The 20,234-nt window shown below is 49.8% G+C and overlaps 1 protein-coding gene across 1 annotated transcript in view; it reads right to left on the minus strand.

Moving 5' to 3' along the window:
* Window positions 1-19,083: 19,083 nt before the first annotated feature.
* Window positions 19,084-20,234, minus strand: part of LOC144719594 (transforming growth factor beta receptor type 3-like) — a 76,357-nt gene continuing 75,206 nt past the window's right edge. The window contains exon 19 of the mRNA XM_078595671.1: window positions 19,084-19,537. Within this exon, the coding sequence (XP_078451797.1) occupies window positions 19,368-19,537 (170 nt within the window). The 3' untranslated portion in view covers window positions 19,084-19,367. The remainder of the gene's footprint in view (window positions 19,538-20,234) is intronic.

A 20,234-nucleotide genomic window follows, 5' to 3' on the forward strand; every position in this document is an offset into this window, starting at 1 on the left:
AGGACCCGGAGAAAAACCAATGTGACCACGGGGAGAACATGCTAACTCCAAATATACAGCAGGCATCAGGGTCGGTATCGAACCCACGCACTCCTGTATACCAGGCGAGGTAATTAACATCTCGCCACTGAGCACTGCCCGTCCGTCATGAACATTTGGACTTTGCACTGGCTGCATATGTTATACATCTGCTGGAACTATTCCTTGGCTCAGTGGTAGCGTGCACGTGCAAATAGGAGGAAGGGTTGGCGAATCACGCAGAGATGGAGTGTGCATGAGAAACCTACCCTGATATGAGGCAGTGCAGCAAGTAGGTTGCTAGTGTTGTACACGTGTGGCGTTTGCACAGCTAATTCTGCGCAGACGTGGGTTTTATTTAGGCATGGCCGTTTCCTACCTTGCAAAGAGTCGGACAGGAATTGGTAAAAAAAAAGAAGACTGAACAAATTAATATGATCATACTGTATGCACATTTTTCTCATTTACTGCTTACGCAATCCTATACCCAGGGTCTGTTGTATCATCCTGGGATGAGCTAAGGACAAGAGCCTGGTTATGATCTGCAGAAGGTTCTGTTCATCACTGTAAAAACCTCAGCTGGAATTTGGGGCAAATGGGAAGGCCATGACCGAAATAAAACATTTGCGAGGCCATGACTGAAATAAAACATTTGTGAAACAACTAAAACCGGTCCATTATTTATTTACGCGCGAAATAAGCCATGCGTGGTAAGGGACGGCATCTGTATGTGCACAAGCAATTCTACACAACATTACTTAACTGTTGCATGGAATTCAGCAATCTCTTCTCCTTGGACCACTGCGTGCTCTGTTTCATGCTCTTATTCAAATCAATTTTACAGATGTAATAAATGTGTTTGCGTTTAACTTTTTTCACACCATACGTAGCTAGACGTAGCCAACCGCGCTAATCGGAGGTGCGGGAGATGCTCGTGTAGCCCGTCGCAAAAATCTGTCCATCGTGCCACATCCAGTGGAGCTCAAGGCCTTTCTTCCAGCCTCTGCTGCTTCACAGCGATGCTGGTGAACAGCCGGTCATTTGCCGTTATTAAATTCAATGATGTTTTGTTGATTGTTCAAAAAAGAAAGAATGAAATGTCTTGGATATGCAATTCCGTATGAATGTGTAGTAACGTTATTGGAGTCACTATGGCATATAGCGCCAGCTACTGTCACAACAGTGGAACTGTGCGTCTTGGGCCTCTTTCTGGCACCAGAGTAGGTATGGCATGGAAGCGGGTTTTAGAGGGCATGGTTCGGATGACGGTCAGAGAGAGGGCATGTGAGGATGTGACTGTCTTTGGGCTCGCCTTCCCATCAACCAGAGGCGAGGAGTGGTGGTCGTGGTTACTTATGCCCCCACTGAAGGCGAACATCCGTGGAGGGATGCAGGCATGGCCGATGAGTCAGATGCCTTCTATGACCTGTCACAGGCGCTAGCTAAAGTGGCCCCTCGGGATAGTCATCTTGTTGGGTGACTTCAATGCCCGGGTTGGTCATGATGGTGGCACCTGGTCTGGAGTAATTGGAAGGCATGGGCCAGATCAGCTCAATAACAACGGCAGGAGGCTGCTAGATTTTTGTGCAGCCCATGGGCTTGTAATTAGCAACATGCTGTTCCGGCATCCGCGCATCCACACCACATCATGGATGCATGCCGGGTCCAAGCAAGAACATCTGCTGGACTACGTAGTGATGGAACAGCGGATGCGGGCCATGTCCTTGACACCAGGACCTACCGTGGAGCTGATCTGCCCACTGACCATCGACTTGTCATCTGTAAGATGCGCCTGCCATTCTTCCAATCCGGTGGTGGGTGTACACCCAGGACCCCATTCAAACCCTTAGTGGCTTGGTCTCAGCTAGCTGATGAAAGTTGCAAGCGAGAATTTCATCATTGCTTGCGGCTGGGGTTGGCATCGTCCCCCACTCCTGATGTCGAGGGGAAATGGGCGAAGTGTAGGACTGTGGCTCATGCAGTTGCAATGGCTGATTTGGGTACACGGTCCAGACCTACCCAGAGACCCTGGCTGACAGAGGAGGTGTTCAAGCTGGCTGAGAAAAAGCGACAGGCCCACTCTTATCGGCTACAGCATCCCACGTCGGAGAATGAAGAGGCTTACCGCAGCCTTCGCTCGGAGGTTCGGAGAGCCGTGAGGCGCTACAAGGATGGGTGGTCGCGGGTTGCTGAGGAGATGGAGTCTGCCTCAGTGGCCCGCGATCGTGAAGGACGCTACTGGGCAGTTGGAGGCAGTCGCCCTCCAACAACAACGGAGGGCGGAAGAGCGACCCTCACAACAACGAGCGGAGCGCCGCTTGGCTCAAGCACAGCAAGTTGGCACAGTAGGGAGCACAGGTGGTGCATCAGCCAGTCGTCTCAGTCGACCCGTGGCATCTGGGTTTGCCCCGTGACCTTCTGCCAGCGGGCGTTCGACACTTCACGTGGCCTCAAGGTGCACATAGCCTGGCACAAGCGTCGTGGTGACGTCACCGCCACTTAGTGGCGAATGGCGGTTGTTGTCTGGGTGACCCCTAGAGGGCACGTGACCGGCACAAGGTAGCGAGGGGGCCCAAAGGGTGGCTTGAGGAACACGTGATGCTCGGTCGAGAACCTTCAGATGAGATCCAGAAGGGGGCGTGGCCGAGGGCGGAGCGAGGCCACGCTCGGGATCATCAAGCAGAGGTCCCGAGAGCAATCGCGGCTGTCTGTTGGAATGGATCCCGTTGGTGCTACGTCTCTTCGATCCTCGGTCTTCGGTCTTTACGCTCAGCGTCATGGGTCAGGCAGTATGTTACTGACTGAGATGGTTACGTAGTTACCTCGTTGTGGTATAGTTACCCCGTTGTGGTCTAGTTAACCAAGTGTACGTTCATGCAGTTACCCTGTTGGGGTGTTATAATAATGTGTTACCTCAAAGTTCTAGTGTGTGCCTCCGTGAAGAACACTACAAATGTAATGAAATCTAGTAGTTTCCTAATTGATGTTTGCACTGTTCCAGACATTCCCAGAACCATAAATACCCCCTCTCCCCCCCACTGAAAATTGGCGAGAGGTTTTACGACTGCATAAGCAGCCCTAAGGAGGCTTTAAAATCCAGCAGAGACATTGGATGGTCACCAGCAGTTCTATAAAAAAACACCTGCAGTGTTTGGAAGTAGCGACGTCAAACACTGCAACGTAAATATGCCGTGTGGTCCACACTCGGCAATTCACTGGATAACAAATAGACACGGCCAATTGTTTGATGAGAGAGACTCCCATTAAAGCGACTCTAGAAAGCAGGAAGACTCTAAAATTAACCCAGGCATCACAGGAATTAGGATGGCGAGATAGATGCATGTCGTGGGTCATAAAAACTGCATCGGGTCACGAGCGAAGATGGGAAGAGACGAGCTGTGGAGATGAACTATTTTTATTTTACCAGGTAAGGCCCACTGAACTATTCGTCTCTTTTCTCAGAAGCGACCTGGCTATCACAAATGATAGCTCAACGAAGTGGGCTTACTCATCACGTGCAAATGTATTTCAGCCAAATATTCTAAACGCATGTTTCTAAATGTGGAAGGGGAAACACCAGAGGAGAGAGAGAGAGAGACATGCAAACTCCAAATAGACAGCAGGTGTCAGGGTCGGGATCAAACCCACGACCTCCTGCATCTCGCCACCGTGGCACCCTGCCGTCGCGCCCCAGATGATGGCCCAGGACAAGCCTGAGTGGAAATGGAGGAATGGCAGGTACCGTGAGTGGGAATAGCGCCATGAAAAGGAGTTCATTTTTGAGGCCCGTTCCCTGACATGCCACGGCAGTCTCGCTGCTGACTGAGATTTTGAGGACAATTCCATGGTATCATTGGCACAAACGGCGTAGAATGTAAGTTAAATACCAAGCGGTTGTGTACATGCAAGGCTCCCGAAAATCACTTGACTTCTGTGTGGTCACCACCAATCGGAATTCACCCCCTAATTTATGTATCTCTTATCTCTCTAAATCATCTCAAGCCTCCCTTAAATCACGTGACTCGTGTGTGTGTGTGTGGCCACCCGCACTCTGAGCGCCTCTCTCCCCGCCACCGCCCGCTGTGGAAACAGACGCGGCTGCTGCTCCGTGCAGTTGCAGCAGCGGCGTCAACGCCCCGATGCAGCCTCTTCCTTCTCCCTCTCATCTCCCCCCGACCGCTCTTGCTCCCGTTTCTCCGTTCCTTCTCCACCCTTTTCCTCTTAATTCCCAATTCACTCTGTTTTTCCCATTCGTTACATCCTCGACTCTCTTCCCGGGGTGTGCCACGGATACAACGTTTTAGACCCTCTAGTTGCACAAACTCAACTGGTATTGACACTTTGATTTACCATGAGCATCCGCGAGCATTACGAGTTATGGACGTAAAAGGGCTTAAGACCGTTCCGAAGAGTTTGACTGTATAGTTGTGTTTTCGCTATTAACTGCATGATGTGTAGCATTTTATATTTAAATAATTCAAGGGTAAAAACAAAATTGACTCCAGTAATTTGAACGCACAGTAACGTATGCCATGTGTTGTGTGCAAACATTTTGCACTCCACTCTCCGTGTGTTTCATAATTGCAAAGTTCAAGTGCACATGACCATACATGTTCACGTGTGCGTGAGTGTTTACATGGGGAGCGGTGGTGCAGTGGTTAGCGCTACACGAGGTCGATTCCCGCTCACGGCACAACATCAGCGACGATTATTTGAACCGGTCCTGGGCCTCCCCTAGGTCGACTCCGCCTCAAATGAGTACCTGGTGCGGTGTGTAGTAAACATCGCCACTGGGGAGACAAAGGCGACCGCGCGTGGTGCTGGCCACCCACCCCCTCGTGTGCCGTGCCGGCCTTCATAGGTGCTCGCTAACAGCACTTTCCCCAGCAGTCTGTTAAAGGCTGTACGGGGGTGGAGGAGGAGGAGGGGGCAGTGTTCTATGTCTTTGTTTTGTTTTCATCGAGAGGGGGGAGCGGGGGGGGGGTATAACGGCGTGCACTTAAACCTTCTCCCGCGGACTCCATAGTTGCGGGCGCACGTGCGCGTGACCGTGCGCGAGAAGGTGCGCGTGACCGTGCGCGAGAAGGTGCGCGTGACCGTGCGCGAGAAGGTGCGCGTGACCGTGCGCGAGAAGGTGCGCGTGTCGGTGCGCGAGAAGGTGCGCGTGTCGGTGCGCGAGAAGGTGCGCGTGTCGGTGCGTGTTACCGCGTGCGATTATCTCCGCAGCGTAACACGATGTAGCACAATTTTTGTTCCTGGGTACTAAGTGTTAATTTTTTTAATTGCTCATGCCTAAAAAGTGTATAAAATGGCTATTATTCCCCACAAACTTTAGCTTTTGTGACCAGGACTTTATGTGAACGAAAGACACAAATGCACACGTTTTCTCACTGAAAATATGTCAATTTCAAAATATCAATGTCCTGGTCACAAACGCAAAGTTTGTGGGGAATAATAGCCACTTTCTGTACTTTTGAGGCATAAGCAATTAGGAACTAAGACTTACTACCCAGGAACAAAAAAAAATGTTTTTCTCCTACACAAGTGTAATCGCTCTGCCCGTTGTGGTTTTTGGTTTACGATCATCCCATGGGGATGATCGCAGCAACAAAACTCGAGACGTGATGTCACCCCCCCCCCTACTCCCGCACCCCTCCTTGCGCTGCGAGTCGCCCCCCCCCCCCAGGACTTGTTTATGTTCTCAGACGTCTAACTCGGCATCCATCTATCTCCGTTTCGGAAGGTGGGGCGGGGAGGGGGAAAGAGCGCTCTTTGCCAATTGTGTCAGGGCGAAAGCGGCCTATCTATCGGATCTCTTGCCTCTGCCTCGCTGCACGTACGCACGGGCGTTTCCCCTGGGGAGTGTGCGCGCGTCTGCCGTATCGCCACGTGTGGGAGCAGCGGTGAACGCGCTTGTCGCTTTAACGCGCGGTAGGGCTTTTGCGACCAATGTCATCCATAATAGGAGTTTTTTTTTGGGTTGGATCGCATAAATGTATGTGTCGTTAAAACCCGCCACCACCCGACACAGTCAACTCGTAAGGGTTGTCACGTAAACAGAACGTACCTACGTGACTTTACCGAAAGAACCAAAGAGTATGGATCCCTGCAGTCACGAAAACTTCCAATCTTGATAGAACGTGGCCCATTCGTCACTAGTACAGCACACCCGTTGTGTGTTGGAGAGCCAAGCCACAACATTTACAATGTGAGCTACGGACCCGGCAGAGACCCGGGTTCGATTCCCGCTCACAGCCACCAACATCGGTTATCTGTGCCGGTCTTATGCCTCCCCCCTATGTCGACTCGGTCTCAAATGAGTACCTGGTGCCCGTGTGTGAAGCATCGCCACTGGGGAGACAAAGGCGGCCGGGCGTGGTTGCTGACCACCCTTCTTCATAGGTGCCACTCGCTAACAGCACTTGCCCAAACAATATGTTAAGGCTATACGGGGGGATTTTCGTATTTGTATATATCCATACACACACACGGAACATGCGTGTGATTTATATATTTTACGCATGTGCCAATATGTCTCTGTCTGAACCCGCCTCTCGCCTTCACCAGCCAACCAAACAACCTCTTGGGGGCCCCCAAATTATGAAAACCAGCTGTGGCTTTCCTCCCAACCCTCTCTCCTCTCTTTCTCTCCCTTCTCCTCCCCGCCCTCGCTCCAAGTTCAATCTCATCCACTCTCTCCTCACCCAGCCATCTCTGTGGCGTTCGCCGTACGTGGTGTGTCCTCGTCAAATTTAGAATAAATACGCGTCCCGAGATATCGAATTGATTTTGCTGCTGTGAATTTCCACATTGATGATATCGTTTTGTGGCCAGGTCGATTCTGAAAAAGAAGCGAATAGCTCAGTGGACCTTACCTAGGAAGATAAAAAAAATAAAAATTTCGTTTTATTTTTATATATTTTTTAAAGTTTTGTTTACCTTGTCTATAATTTTCACTCCCTTCGTCTATTTGTATTTTTTGTTGTTGTAACGTTCTGACCCCGTGCCCCAACTGGACATCTGTGAAAAAGAGCTTCATAGCTCATCGGATTCCTCCTCCTGTATAAATACATAATTTGAAATATTCTGATTTGAACATTGCGGAGAGTTCAAATACCACCAGGGGTGGGGGGGGGACTAAGCCTATCGCTGTTGGACTTGCCCCCGTCATGCGAATGTGGTGTGTCCACGTGTTTGGTCAGGATGCTGCCACCAGAGGCGTGATGGACTTGCCCCCGTCATGCGAATGTGGTGTGTCCACGTGTTTGGTCAGGATGCTGCCACCAGAGGCGTGATGGACTTGCCCCCGTCATGCGAATGTGGTGTGTCCACGTGTTTGGCCAGGATGCTGCCACCAGGGGTGATGTAATGGTTAGCTTTACTGTAATGGTCAGCTCACTAGAAACCACAGGTTCGAATTCGATCTCCCGGTGCGGCAGGCAGTTGAAATAATTGTACGTTTATGACTCCCCCTGTCCGCACCGTGGTTCACCCAGCAGTATAAACGGGTACCGCCACAGTGTGGTGGGGTAAAGTGTGGGTATCTCCACCTCTTCCAACACGTCTGGCCCAGTGTGGAAGAGTAAGCCAAGTATACCGTCTAGAGGGGCTCTCTCCAGAGCTCCCTCGTTTGGGAGGCTCTTCTGCCAGCACTTGCTTGGGTAAGCAATGGCAGGGCTGCACCTTTCTCTTTACCCTGCACGGAAGTTGAGCCAAAGCTAAATATCCCCCGTATAGCCAAACAGACTGTTGGAGCAAGTTCGCGAGCACTTATAGAGGCCAGAGCGGCACACGAGGGGATGGGTGGCCAACACCACACCCTAAAGGCCTTTGCCTCCCCATTGGCGATGTTTACACACCGCACCAGGTACAGCCCTCATTTGAGACCGAGTCAACCGAGAGGAGGCCCAGGACCAGTTCAGATAATCGTCATTGGTGTTGGTCGTAGGCGGGAATAGAACTCGGGTCTCCGGGCTCGTAGCGAAGCGTGCTAACCGCTACACACACACTCCACTCTCACGCTTCCCACTCCCTTGAACATTGAGACCACGAACCGGACGAGTTCCCCCTACAAGGCTGGCTTTTCTTGGCTTGGGGTCTGCAATGAACCCATCTCGATGTATACCAAGCACCCCCCGCCCCCCAACCCATGTCTGTTTACCCACAAAGGCCTCCACCCCCGGAGTCGAGAGACACGGTCGTTTGCAGTTGCGTTTCACTGTGGGATATTTGGCCATTTCCTTATTTGTGTGTGCATAACGTTCAGACCTTTGTCAATCCACTGCTGGACGAAGGCCCTTCTCCCTATGACGTGTCGGTAACAAGGGTTGGTTTGACCATACTTCACCACGCAGATTATCACTCCTTTGATGTTTGCGATGCCCGGGAATGAAAGCCGGCCCCGCCACGATCATGGTCATGCTGTCCGAGTCGGCAGCAGAGAGAGCCAGCACCTGGAGAGTCAGCTTGCCCGGCTGAAGTCACGCTCCAAGGAGGCACGCAGATAACGGGCTGTGTAGGTGGGTGGGTGAGTAGCGCGGGTTGGCGCCAGCCTCGCTCGCCAAGCTCGTCGTTCCGCCGGGCACGTTCTGACAATGCCGCCGCTGCTGCTGTCTCGAGTCAAAGGTGGAGCTGTGATTCCGTCAGAGTGGGCGTGGGGCGGTCACCCATGATCTTGTGTTTTTATTTAGTGTGCGGATCTTTAAAGGTGCATTGACAAATGTTGATACTCCTACTGATGCTCCTGCTGTTGTGGAGTGACTCATGCAGCCAGCTATGGCTACAGGGTTTTGGTGGTACATTGCTTTTATGGCTTTATTTTGGTGATTTCGAAAAGTTTTTTTGGTTTGGCCATGTTTGCGTTGTTGTAGTACGGAGTTAGAATGATGGCTTTAAACTAAGTTGTCTTGTGGTTGTTGTTGTTTGACTTGCATCCCACTGGGATTTTTGCACACAGCGTTGGTGTACGGTGCTTTTTCTGGAAGATTTTTTTGCAGTTTTTTCCTGGATTTTCTGTTTGCGCATAGTCACATAGTCACTTTAAGATGTTTTCTTGTTCATGTTTTTGTTTGTTGCGGTTGCACCCGACTCAAGAGCTGAATGGCTCACAGGGCTATACCTAATAAATGAAACTGAAAACTGATTTCGCTAAGGCAGGGAGCGTCGTCAACCAAAATAACGACAGCAATTTTTTTCTCAGATTCGGTAAAAAAAAATCCTTTAATATTTCAAGGACCGCAACCCACTGTGGTGAATACGAGACGGCGAGTTCTTCATAAGTAACGTCACGCAGCCAGTCATTTAAGGGGCCGTCCATAAATTACGTCACGCACCTGGGGGGGGGGGGGGGGGTCAGACATTTGTGACGATGTGTGACGAGGGTGGGGGGGGGATTTGAGAAATATGACGTCACATCAAAATGCGTAACTTTAAATAAATATAGACAACACGTTCTACTTAATAAATGATTTCTCCTACAACATCAGAGTGCAGCGCCACATTAAATACGCACTACAATGACAATAGTGTAAAGCGATTTGAAGCATGTTTAATTTTGGGGGGGGGGGCAGAGCTTTGTGACGTCATATTTGAGGGGGGGGGGGTCTGACTTTTTGTGACGCCGTGTGACGAGGCGGGGGGTGGTAAAAAAATCGTCCAAAATCGCGTGACGTCATTTATGGACGGCCCCTAAAGACACGCGTGCGGAGTCCGGGGCTGGACGTTGCCGACCAATGGCACCAACCACTGCACCACTTCATGGGACCTCCTTTGCCAGTACCAAAATATGAGAATAGGTTTTCCCCTGTAGCCGACCTCTCCAGTGCTGCTGCGGGGTCCACTTTCTGCCCAGCCTCCTCCCCCCCCCCCCTTTTCTCTTCCCCCCCCCCTACTGACGAGGCCTACTATATAACCTCATGCCACGGCAGATCTCTCGCCTACTTCAGCAGTTTTTTTTTCTTGCCGTGGTTGTCCCACCTGATGACGATTGCTTGTGTTGCGATCGAAACGTCGTGATTAAATTTACATTTAGTTTATGTGTATACCTACGTGACTTTACCGAAAGAACCAAAGAGTATGGATCCCTGCAGTCACGAAAACGTCAACTCAAGCTTGCCACACTTATTTAAGGCCGAGTCTACCTAGGGGAAGTCCGGACCGGATTTGGATAGCACATGCGACTAAAAATTGTTTCGTGGCCTGTCACATTATTTGAATCACTGGGCTCAAAAATCACGGTAGCACCACTCCGAATCAAAGGAACACTCGCACGCACACACCAGAGCACATTTGCTTGACTTTATTTTGTGAAATTACATTTCGTAAAACGTATAAAATATATATTATTTGTATTATAATCAATTATACAGAACACAATATTAATATAACACGTAAATGATTTGTAACTTTTGTACTGTATGAAAAACAAGAATCCTTTATGTGTTTAATATGCATTGTTAGGCTGCGAGCGACGGTCGTCAAAAGCACACGTGGATTCTCAGGACTTAGACGCAGTCGCACGCACGGCTCGGCAAAGAACGCACGTGGGCAACATCCGCACGCAGGCACGCACGCACGCACACCTCCACACCCACGCCACGAGGGCAACACGAGCTCACAAAACACGGGACGGCACCATTTGTACAAACAGCTCTTTCGTCCATAATATAGTTTTTTTTTTGGGTCAGATCGCGTTATTTATAAATGTGTTGTAACCCTCCACCACCCGACACGGCCAATCAGTAAAAAATGTGTCACTTTTTCAAAGGACAAAATAACTCACTTCTTTAGCCCACCGGTGTGCTGAAGAGAGATTCAACAGCATTTGTAAATTTGAGTAGTACGACGTTTCGCTGATAATTACAATCAGCTTCATCGGGCAAGAATGGTGAAGCTCTCCTGTTGCTCCCGGTCTTAAATAGAGCAGCATCAGGGTGACGTCATCATTTAATTCAATTCAATCTCTCTTTCGTGACAAACATTTCAAAAACACAAAAATACCGAGATCCTCATGTGTCGAGATCCGTATCGGCTGTTTGACTTATACCGAGTTTCCATGAGCCACACAAACTCGCGTTTGAACTCGAAATTGTCATCCCCGCCAACCCCTTCCCATATTATTCGCCAACTCGAGTGGCCCATGGTGGTTCGGGCTGCGGCTTGGGATTCTCTGGGACGGATTTGGCTTTCGGGGGGGGATCACCCAAATCCCCCTACTGCCAGAATACAGGCTCTGCAGAAATGTAAGAACCGAAACGCGTTGTTACAATAAAAAATAATATTGCAGGTGGCGGGAACATTTTGACGTTACATTAAAATGTTGTCTTCACTGTGCTCGACTCGTGTATGTCAGGATATAATTGTATGCGTTTTCTTTTTCTGGAAAAACCCGGCCCAACTCTACGCAATAACTCAAGTAACTCGGCACACCATGGGAGATTCCTATATGTTAGCCGACCAGAGTTGTCCTTCAACCAGATATGTCCTTCAACACAACTGGAGTTCCGGAAGAAATGAGGCTAACTCTCATGGAAACAAGGTACGTATTAGCATAGGTGGGACAAAGTCATTGTTATGCAAGTCCAAGTCGAGTCGCAAGTCATCAAATTCATGACTCGAGTCTGACTCGAGTCCAAGTCACATGACTCGAGTCCACATCTCATAGGTGGGACAAAGTCATTGTTATGCAAGTCCAAGTCGAGTCGCAAGTCATCAAATTCATGACTCGAGTCTGACTCGAGTCCAAGTCACATGACTCGAGTCCACATCTCATAGGTGGGACAAAGTCATTGTTATGCAAGTCCAAGTCGAGTCGCAAGTCATCAAATTCATGACTCGAGTCTGACTCGAGTCCAAGTCACATGACTCGAGTCCACATCTCATAGGTGGGACAAAGTCATTGTTATGCAAGTCCAAGTCGAGTCGCAAGTCATCAAATTCATGACTCGAGTCTGACTCGAGTCCAAGTCACATGACTCGAGTCCACACCTCTGCGTATTAGAAATTCGTTGGCCAGGTACTGTTAGTGAACATCTTTTAAAGATTCAGCGGCATAAACCGCTCCGCTACCTTTCCCCATTGCCAATGAGTGGACCACACCATTACGCCCGGTACAAATGTTTAGGCCAAACGAACCACATCCCCAAGGACGTACTCGGCAGGATCGGACCACCAGCCACAACGCGCGTGCAATCGCAGTCAGGATTCGAAACCGGATCACCAGGATCGTAGCGAGGTGCGCTAATCACCGCAAACAAAATAATAATACTACGCTGTTGCTTGTACATGTGGTTAAGTCTTTTGTGACTAGACTTTTTAGGAAGATGAAACCAGGGCCCTTGTGAGTTTTAGTGTTGCACACACACACACGCAATACAAAAAATCGTTACATCTCTCATTTGGATATAAAATATAAATCGCATTAAATAACAGACATCAGGCAATGAAAATACAATTCGCAGGCTCTCAAAACAAGTTTCAACAGTTCCCGAGAACCCAGTTGCTTTTTTTCCGACCAAAGATTAAGAAAGACTTCACATTGTAAACATACGCAGTATATGGTACGAGGAAGTGCTATATAGATGAAAGTATAACATCGGGTTAGTTATTCATTTACATGCAGTTTCATAAACAAACAAAAAAACCTGCAGCCGCACGCGCGAGCTCGAGTTTTCTTTTAATATAAAATAAACCTTCACTTCATCGTTGGGAGTCTGGGCCGTGTGTGTCAGGGGGGGGGCGTGGGGGGGGGGGTCTCCTTCGACTCGGGGGGGGGGAGGAAAGAGGGCACAGAGGGCCCCCTCGCCAGAGGTCGCAAACGGGTTTTGATTCCTTACCCGTACCCGGCCGCACCAGGGTCGCAAACGAGTACCCGTACCCGGCCGGGTATCGGGTACCTGATTGCGACCTCTGGGATGAAGCCATGTTGCAGGCGCGGGTGGGTTGATTCTAGGAACTTGCATTGTGAGAAGAGACAAGACGTTGGGAAATGAGTGACAAACGGTGACTCACCAGTGACTCACGGCCTACCCGTACCCGGCCGCACCAGGGTCGCAAACGGGTACCCGGGTACGGGTAGCCGGGTATCGGGTAGGGTACGGGTATCGGGTACCCGGTTGCGACCTCTGCCCCTCGCTACCTCAATCCGCAACCCCGAACGCGAGTTGGCACTCACCGCACTCTTAAACCACAACGCGGCGGCGGACTTGACAAGAGCGACAGCGGACGTGGTGACTCTCAGCGCCGATTACAGGGCCAAGCGATTCGCTCCGCCGTTTTTACGGAGTTTTTTGGTGTTGTGTGTTGTTGTGTTGTCAGCGGTTGCGGAGAAACGTGGTTCATTTCGCGAGCGTGGGTTTTTTTTATCTACACGCTTTGTATTAACTCACTCCGTCTGTTGTTGTTGTTGTCGTATCCTTAAATCTTGTAACTCAATTTTAACCCACTTCCCAATGTGGTATCAACTGCAAACTTGGTATACTGATGTCATACTGATGACAATACTATATTCTATCATAAAAAAAGATATCTTTTTAAACATATGTTTTTATATGTTATGTTTCGGCTTGGGTCTAATTGTTCATGGTCAACTGACGTTGGCTTACGTTATGGCAAGCCTCGGGCCACTTCCTGGAGTCGTGGAGTTCTTCCATTATTAGTACGGTACATTTCATTAAAGCGTGTTTTAAAAAAAAGGTTTTTAATATTACTTATTTTTATCGTGGCCGAGGCAGCGTGTTTGTTTGGAGAGGGTACCGTCTCCAATAGAAATAATAAGGCGACGTTTTCACAATTGTCCCGTCTTCATAGCAGATGAATTGACAGGGCCAGACAGACAGTGGATAATAAGAGTTGGACACTGCACTTAATGTCATCGGGGCCCCATGATAATTATATAAAAATGCGTTCTGATGACCAGGTTATTCAATTGGCAGTATCTGGTTAAACCAGCAGTATTTGTTGACCGAGGCGAACTGATGTTTGAGAGGCGATCAATTAGATAAGTTTTGTTGGGTAGGTATAGAAAGGAAGTACAATTTTTTATTTCGTGATGACAATTGTCAGGCGATGACAGTAATGTGACATGGAGTTCCTACGGCATCCTTCCTGTAGCAACTGTGACCTGACAAGCGTTATGTAGTAACGTAACTGTACTTGGCAGTTCTCGCCATCATTGTTGCATGCAGTCCCGATGACTCTGCCGACGAGACACTGCGTATCGGAACCAGTCCAGAGATTGCTTGCACTGCATCAATACTGCTGAAATGATGCACTCCCACAAGGCCGTCTGCCCGATGGGTTGTGTAAAAATAACTGCAATTTTTTTTATTTGGAGAGACAGAAATATGAAAGGAGGCATTATGTCTGTTCAGGCTCTCGCCTGTCCAGGCTGGTGGCGTGCAATAGGAATTGAGCTCTGGCTCCGCGCTTCCGAGTTCAGGATGGAAATTGTTTATTATTATTATTCTTGATGTCATTCTGATCAAACTAGCTTTTTTGCCCGTCCAAGGACGGGGTTATTAGAAAGTAAATCTGAAATATTCAATCGAAAAATTGTTCAGCTCATGATTATTAATGAGGGGGGGGGGGGTTGCCCCATGTGGAGTGACGTCACCTGCTAATGGTTATTGGGGAGGGGTGCGGCATGTGGAGTGACGTCAAGCTCGACCTTCCTCTGCGTTAGTGTAAAAATCCACCCACTCATGAATATTAATGAGGGGGAGTGGGCATCCGGAGTGACGTCACGCAGAGGGGTGGGCCTCATGTGGAGTGACGTCACGCGCGGGACGGACAGACATTTCTGGGTGATTATAGTAGGTAATGGTTCTGAACCCAACAGGGAAGATGGGACCGTGTTGTCCATTGACCAGGATTTGAACCCTCACACATGCGGCTACAGCCATCGGAACACAGCAATACTTAGACGAGACCCACCCCGTGGCAATCACTCAACATGTTGAGACATTGTGGAGATGTTTTATTTTGGTGAGGACAGCCGACTCGCGCTGTGTGCATCCAGGAGTGGAAAGCAACCTCCCAAACTTGAATTCATAATTAGTTTACGTTTGTTCAGATCGTCGTGTAGTGTATGACGCCAATTTTCTTACAATTATAACCCCCCCCCCACCTGACAGAGCCAATTTAATAAAGTTTTCACGTGGGAAAAACCGTAATGTTGACAAGCAAGCACAACTTAATTGAAAACTAATTTCTTTCGAACGGCTTTTTCTGTATTTGGTTTGTTGTCTTTTCCCCGCACCCCCGGTTCGCATGGTTGACTACGTACGGTGCGAATGAAGTTCAACAGACACACAACTTGGCGACTTTGCCCCGATGTTTCGCTGGAGATTACAACCAGCATCACCTGGACTTGAATAAAAAGCTCCGTTCGAACGGCAGAGCTACTGCTAGCGTTAAACAATTGTTACAGGTAAAAATATGGCCGTTTTACGTACGCGATCGAAACCAATACAAATGATGTCCCATCGGCCATGGAAGCCTACGCCCCAAATTCTTCCCCTCCCCGAACTCCACGGACCGCTCACATTCGAGTGGACGGCTCGCTTTGCCAACATCTGCCACGAACAACGCATACGGAGGCCATGTGGGGGCCCATTAATATAGTGGGACCATGCATGAGTTGGCGTACTACGTATCGACTAATATATCCTTATCCTTTATAAAAGCAATATTTACAACAACAAAAAACCACACACATACTTCCTATACATTCGTCCATGCTATACAATGTGGATATATAACTTGATATGCGAAATACTGTAACGCATAACTTCACAGCCCGACCGAGAAAAAAAAATGTTCACCTACGGCAAATAGCGCAAGCGGAGCTGAAGGTACAATCGTTCATTTTTTTTTTAAATCCCACAAATCCTTTCAAATTGTAGTGACGCGGGAGAAGCGTTCGCCTCTCTCGTGGCCGATAATGGCGCTGCCCCCATCCCAAGGAGCATGGCAGTGGCGCGTTTAAAAAAGAGGGTCTCGCGATTATTGCACGCTGCATGGCTGGCGGCTTGTAATTACGGACAGTGATATTTTACTAAAATGTCGACTTGGTAGCAATCTCAGTCTGAAGTCAACGATTGTCATTAAAAAAAAACAGCTTCGACTGGCCAACTCTATTCATAGAAACACACCCAACTATCGGGACCTATAGTGGGGCACAGGGGAACACTTGTCACAGAAGAGGGCCACGTTTAATTTAAAGCGTAGAAACACGCGGCAGAGGAAAGGGACGTCGAGATGCATGGCAGGGCATAAGAACGTGTCATGACAAATGGACATACTTCAGGACACGAGGTTCGATGTCAAACACGTCGGGGCTAAACGTGGCAATGTTTGCACAGTGATTCGATGCGAAAGGGGCGCCTACTCATTATCGGAATACGGTATTATGTGCATGCCTAGAGCCTAAACCATCACCGACGCAACCCAAAATAAATATAACTGTTATTCTGTCGTTTTACTACCTCGACTGTGTGTCCAACACAAGTTTGAAGCTTTGTTAAAACGGGAACAAAATAAGTGAAAGTTGCAGTCACGTGGCTTTCAGGAGTGCTGCCCTAGCGCCGTTTAGCGACTTCAACTGCGGAGGGACCGCCGTAGCTTTTCCTGAAAGGTAGAGAGGGGCATGGCATTGCATCTATGTCACGATGCACAATGCATGCTGGAAGCCGGCCATATTAGGCCAATGCAGGTCTGCGCGCGTTGGGGAATTTCAAACTCACTCCATCTGAGAAGCAATTGCCACGATTCGAGAGTTGAATCGGTAATCTACAGGGTTTTTTTGTTGTTGTTTTTGTTTTAATTCACAGAAGCAGATTTCTTCCACTGACTGCCACGCTGCCGGGGATCAAATTAGTTTTTGCAACAAAATAAGCGAGCACCCAAATGTTTTGTCACGTTACGTCCTCCGTTCATAAACATGCAGCCCAAGGACTTTATCTGACTAGAGCGGTATTCTGGTCAATGAAGAGCAGAAGTTGACACGCGGGAAAGAGAGCGGGGGGGGGGTAATGCATTGCTACTCACAGTTACCACTGCTACATTTTCTTCTACAATGGGGGATGAGGGGGTGTTCGGCGAGACACTAATAGCAGTTTTAAGGGGTCATTGGTCCAATCGCCACTGAATATTAATGGGACCTATTTCTCCACGACGATTGTGCCAACACAGGGGTCGGCAAACCAAAGCAACAAGAAGAGCCATTTTCCGAATTCGGTACAAAACTCAATATTTCCAAAGCCGCAATGCATGCGAACACGTACTACACACATAACGTCACGGAGCAGTCCGTATAGAGCCGCAGGTTGCCCGACCCTTGAGCTTACAAGAGGTCATAACACCGACCGCAGGTATTGTTCTTTCGCTCCGGCTGACGTTCCGCGGCATAAGCTTGCAGGACCAGTCTAAACACGGCGTCCGATGAAAGCAACAACGCGCCCGACCGCGGTGCGTTACGGTCATGCTGAACTGTACCGAACCACACGGAGGAAGGGGGCCACACTCTAGGTGAAGGACTGAAATTACCACGTGCGTGCGGCAAAGGGTTGTGATCGCTGGCGGTGTTTTCGAAGTGCGACGGTGCGGTTGGTGGGGAAAGGTTTTATTTTGTCGTCAACACACGGGCCCAGCACCGAGTCTCCTGTAGCCAGGGATCAGAGAGGCCGTGGCTCCTCCACAGAACCATTTGTCAAGAGCATCTCCCAGCTCCCAACGAGCACACGGGCCGGTCGGCTTGTCACTTCCTGGCGGCCCCAAGCCAGCGGTGGGATTTCCGCATGTTTGAGTAAAGCAGGCGGCGGGGGGGGGGGGCAAGTCTTTCCCGTCTGACCTCTGTTGACTTCCCACAAAGTGGTGCTTAATTTACCAACCCCCCCCCCCCCCATATATATGATGGGTCGAGTCGGCCCCTGACTGGCATAACAACGAGCAGGCATCATTTGGCTCTCGCCCCCCCCCCCCCCCACACTCGAATGACCTTCATTATATCTAAAGTTGCGATAAACGAGGTCTGTTTCAAAAGGGCATAAACACCGAAAGCTTTTGTGGAAAATTGTACAGCATAAAAAACAGATAGGTCCTATGAACAAAAGTGGCAAAATATGGCAGCTTTATCAGATTTCTCCTCGAGGTCTCCATTGAACCAACATTCAAAACTGTTCCTAAATTTTTCTTCAGATAAAAAACAAACTGCTTCAAAAGTAGAAAATGTAATAACGATCGCAGTTTGTCGCAATATTTCAATAAATATACGGAAAATAAAATAACAGTTTCAGATCGGTCGACTGAGAAGAACATGGTGGGGGTCTGACCGGCGATGGGAAACTACCATTGCTGTAATGGCAGACAAGTGCTCCAGACGGCCGCGAGAGAATGGGACCAAGAAGAGAGGTTGGTGCTTTCACTCATGGGGGCCCACTACCCTCGTTGCGTCTCTGCAGACTAAGAGGACTGGTCCCCGCCATCAAGGCTGCCGTATGGGGGGGACACTAGAAGGTTTTTTTCAGGCCGGGGAAAGAAAGAAAAAAAAACCTTCCCCACCTGCCACCCCCTTCTCTACGGCCCTCCCGAGGCTGTACGTGAACCCATCAGTTCACGCCAACGCCATAACCCCCCAAAGCTTCAGCAAAATCCGAACCACTCTGCTGGCGATTTGATGGCACCACCAGCTTCTCACAACGGCCATCACATCGACGATGTTGATCAAGATGATGGCGGCGATGACGATGATGATGCTGACGATGATTAACATGGAAACGGCAACTGGATTCACATCTCATTAAAAATCCTGAAACGAATTTGAATTGAAATCGGCTTTGCGACAGAACTGACCGGTAGAGCCCCTGGTGAAGCACAATCATCTCACTGGGGTTGGCTGCACTGGGCATCGACCGGCTACGTGTTCCTGGAGCTGGGCCTGCCCTCACCCCGCCTCCCCCTCCCCCCAACTCAAATCTCAACCTCAATTAGCCAGCATTGTATTTCGGTTGTTCTGCGTGATCCAACTCCAGGACTGGTTCGCCAGATAAATGCCCGCCCTCCCTCCCCCACCACTGCTGCTCGGGTTGCCACCTATCCTGGTTCTCTCAGGATCGTCCATCCTCGTGTCGAGGTAGCCATCCTGGGAAATTTGTAAACATCCCGTTCTTGGCAGTCTGCGTAATAACACGCCGCTCGAAGGCAACACGATCACGTGTATAGTTATTCCCCTCTTGCGGTATTTCTTCCCACGTTTTTTTTTTAAGAATATTACATGCACGTATTTTTTTAATCGAGGAGGCGGCCACCCTGGCAGGCTTTCCGCCCAGCCCCCCCCTGGGGGGCCGGCGCCTCTACTTGTCGCTGTCGGCACAGCTGCTCAGGCTCTGCGTGGTGGTGCTGTTTTCCGAGCCGGGGAGCGGGTCCGAGTCGCGCGCCGCGTCTCCCCCGGGGAGCAGGGCGGGCGCCGCCTCCGGGGTGGTCGTGACGGACGCGGCGGCGGGGCCGGCGCGCGTCGCGATGGCTGGAGACGGGGTGGTGGTGGGGGGAGGGGGGGGGGGAGACGCGGTACGGAGGGAGGCATGGGCAGAGAGAGAAGGGGGTGGGGGTGGGGGGGTAGGCTCGGCGAACGTGGTCGGGGGGGGGGGGCTCCGCGTCGACGTCTGGGAGCCGTGCTGGCGACGCGCGACACGACCGGCTAACGCGCTCGGGTCGTCGACCCAGATGGGCCAGCAGAGTGGCAAGGGGAGAGAGAAAGAAAGGTTAGCACCGTTGGCTACGTACGGTGCAAAAGAAATCCAACGTACCCACAAACTAAACTACATATTTTTTATTTGACCAGGTAAAACCCCGCTGAGCTATGTAGCTCTTTTTATGAAGCGACCTGGCCACAAATGATAGCTCAACGAAGCGGCTTATCGTGCGGAAATTTTAAGCAGCCAAATACTCTAAACGCTTGGTGTTGATTCAAAATGTGGAGGGAAAAACCGGAGGATCTGGAGAAAAATCCACACGGCCACAGGGAAAGCGAGACACAAACTCCAAATATACAGCAGGTATCGTCAGGGTCGGGATCAAAACCCACAAACGACTTCCTGTATACCAGTCGAGATAGTTAACATCTAACCAACGTAGCACATTTCTAGATACATAAAGAGGCAGGCCGCTGCGGAACACGAGGAGATGGCTGTGGTGAGCACCAGGGTGGGAGACCAAGAGGC

The sequence above is a fragment of the Lampetra planeri genome, chromosome 6, assembly GCF_965212315.1.
Source record: "Lampetra planeri chromosome 6, kcLamPlan1.2.h2, whole genome shotgun sequence".
In the NCBI taxonomy this organism is placed as follows: Eukaryota; Metazoa; Chordata; class Hyperoartia; order Petromyzontiformes; family Petromyzontidae; genus Lampetra; species Lampetra planeri.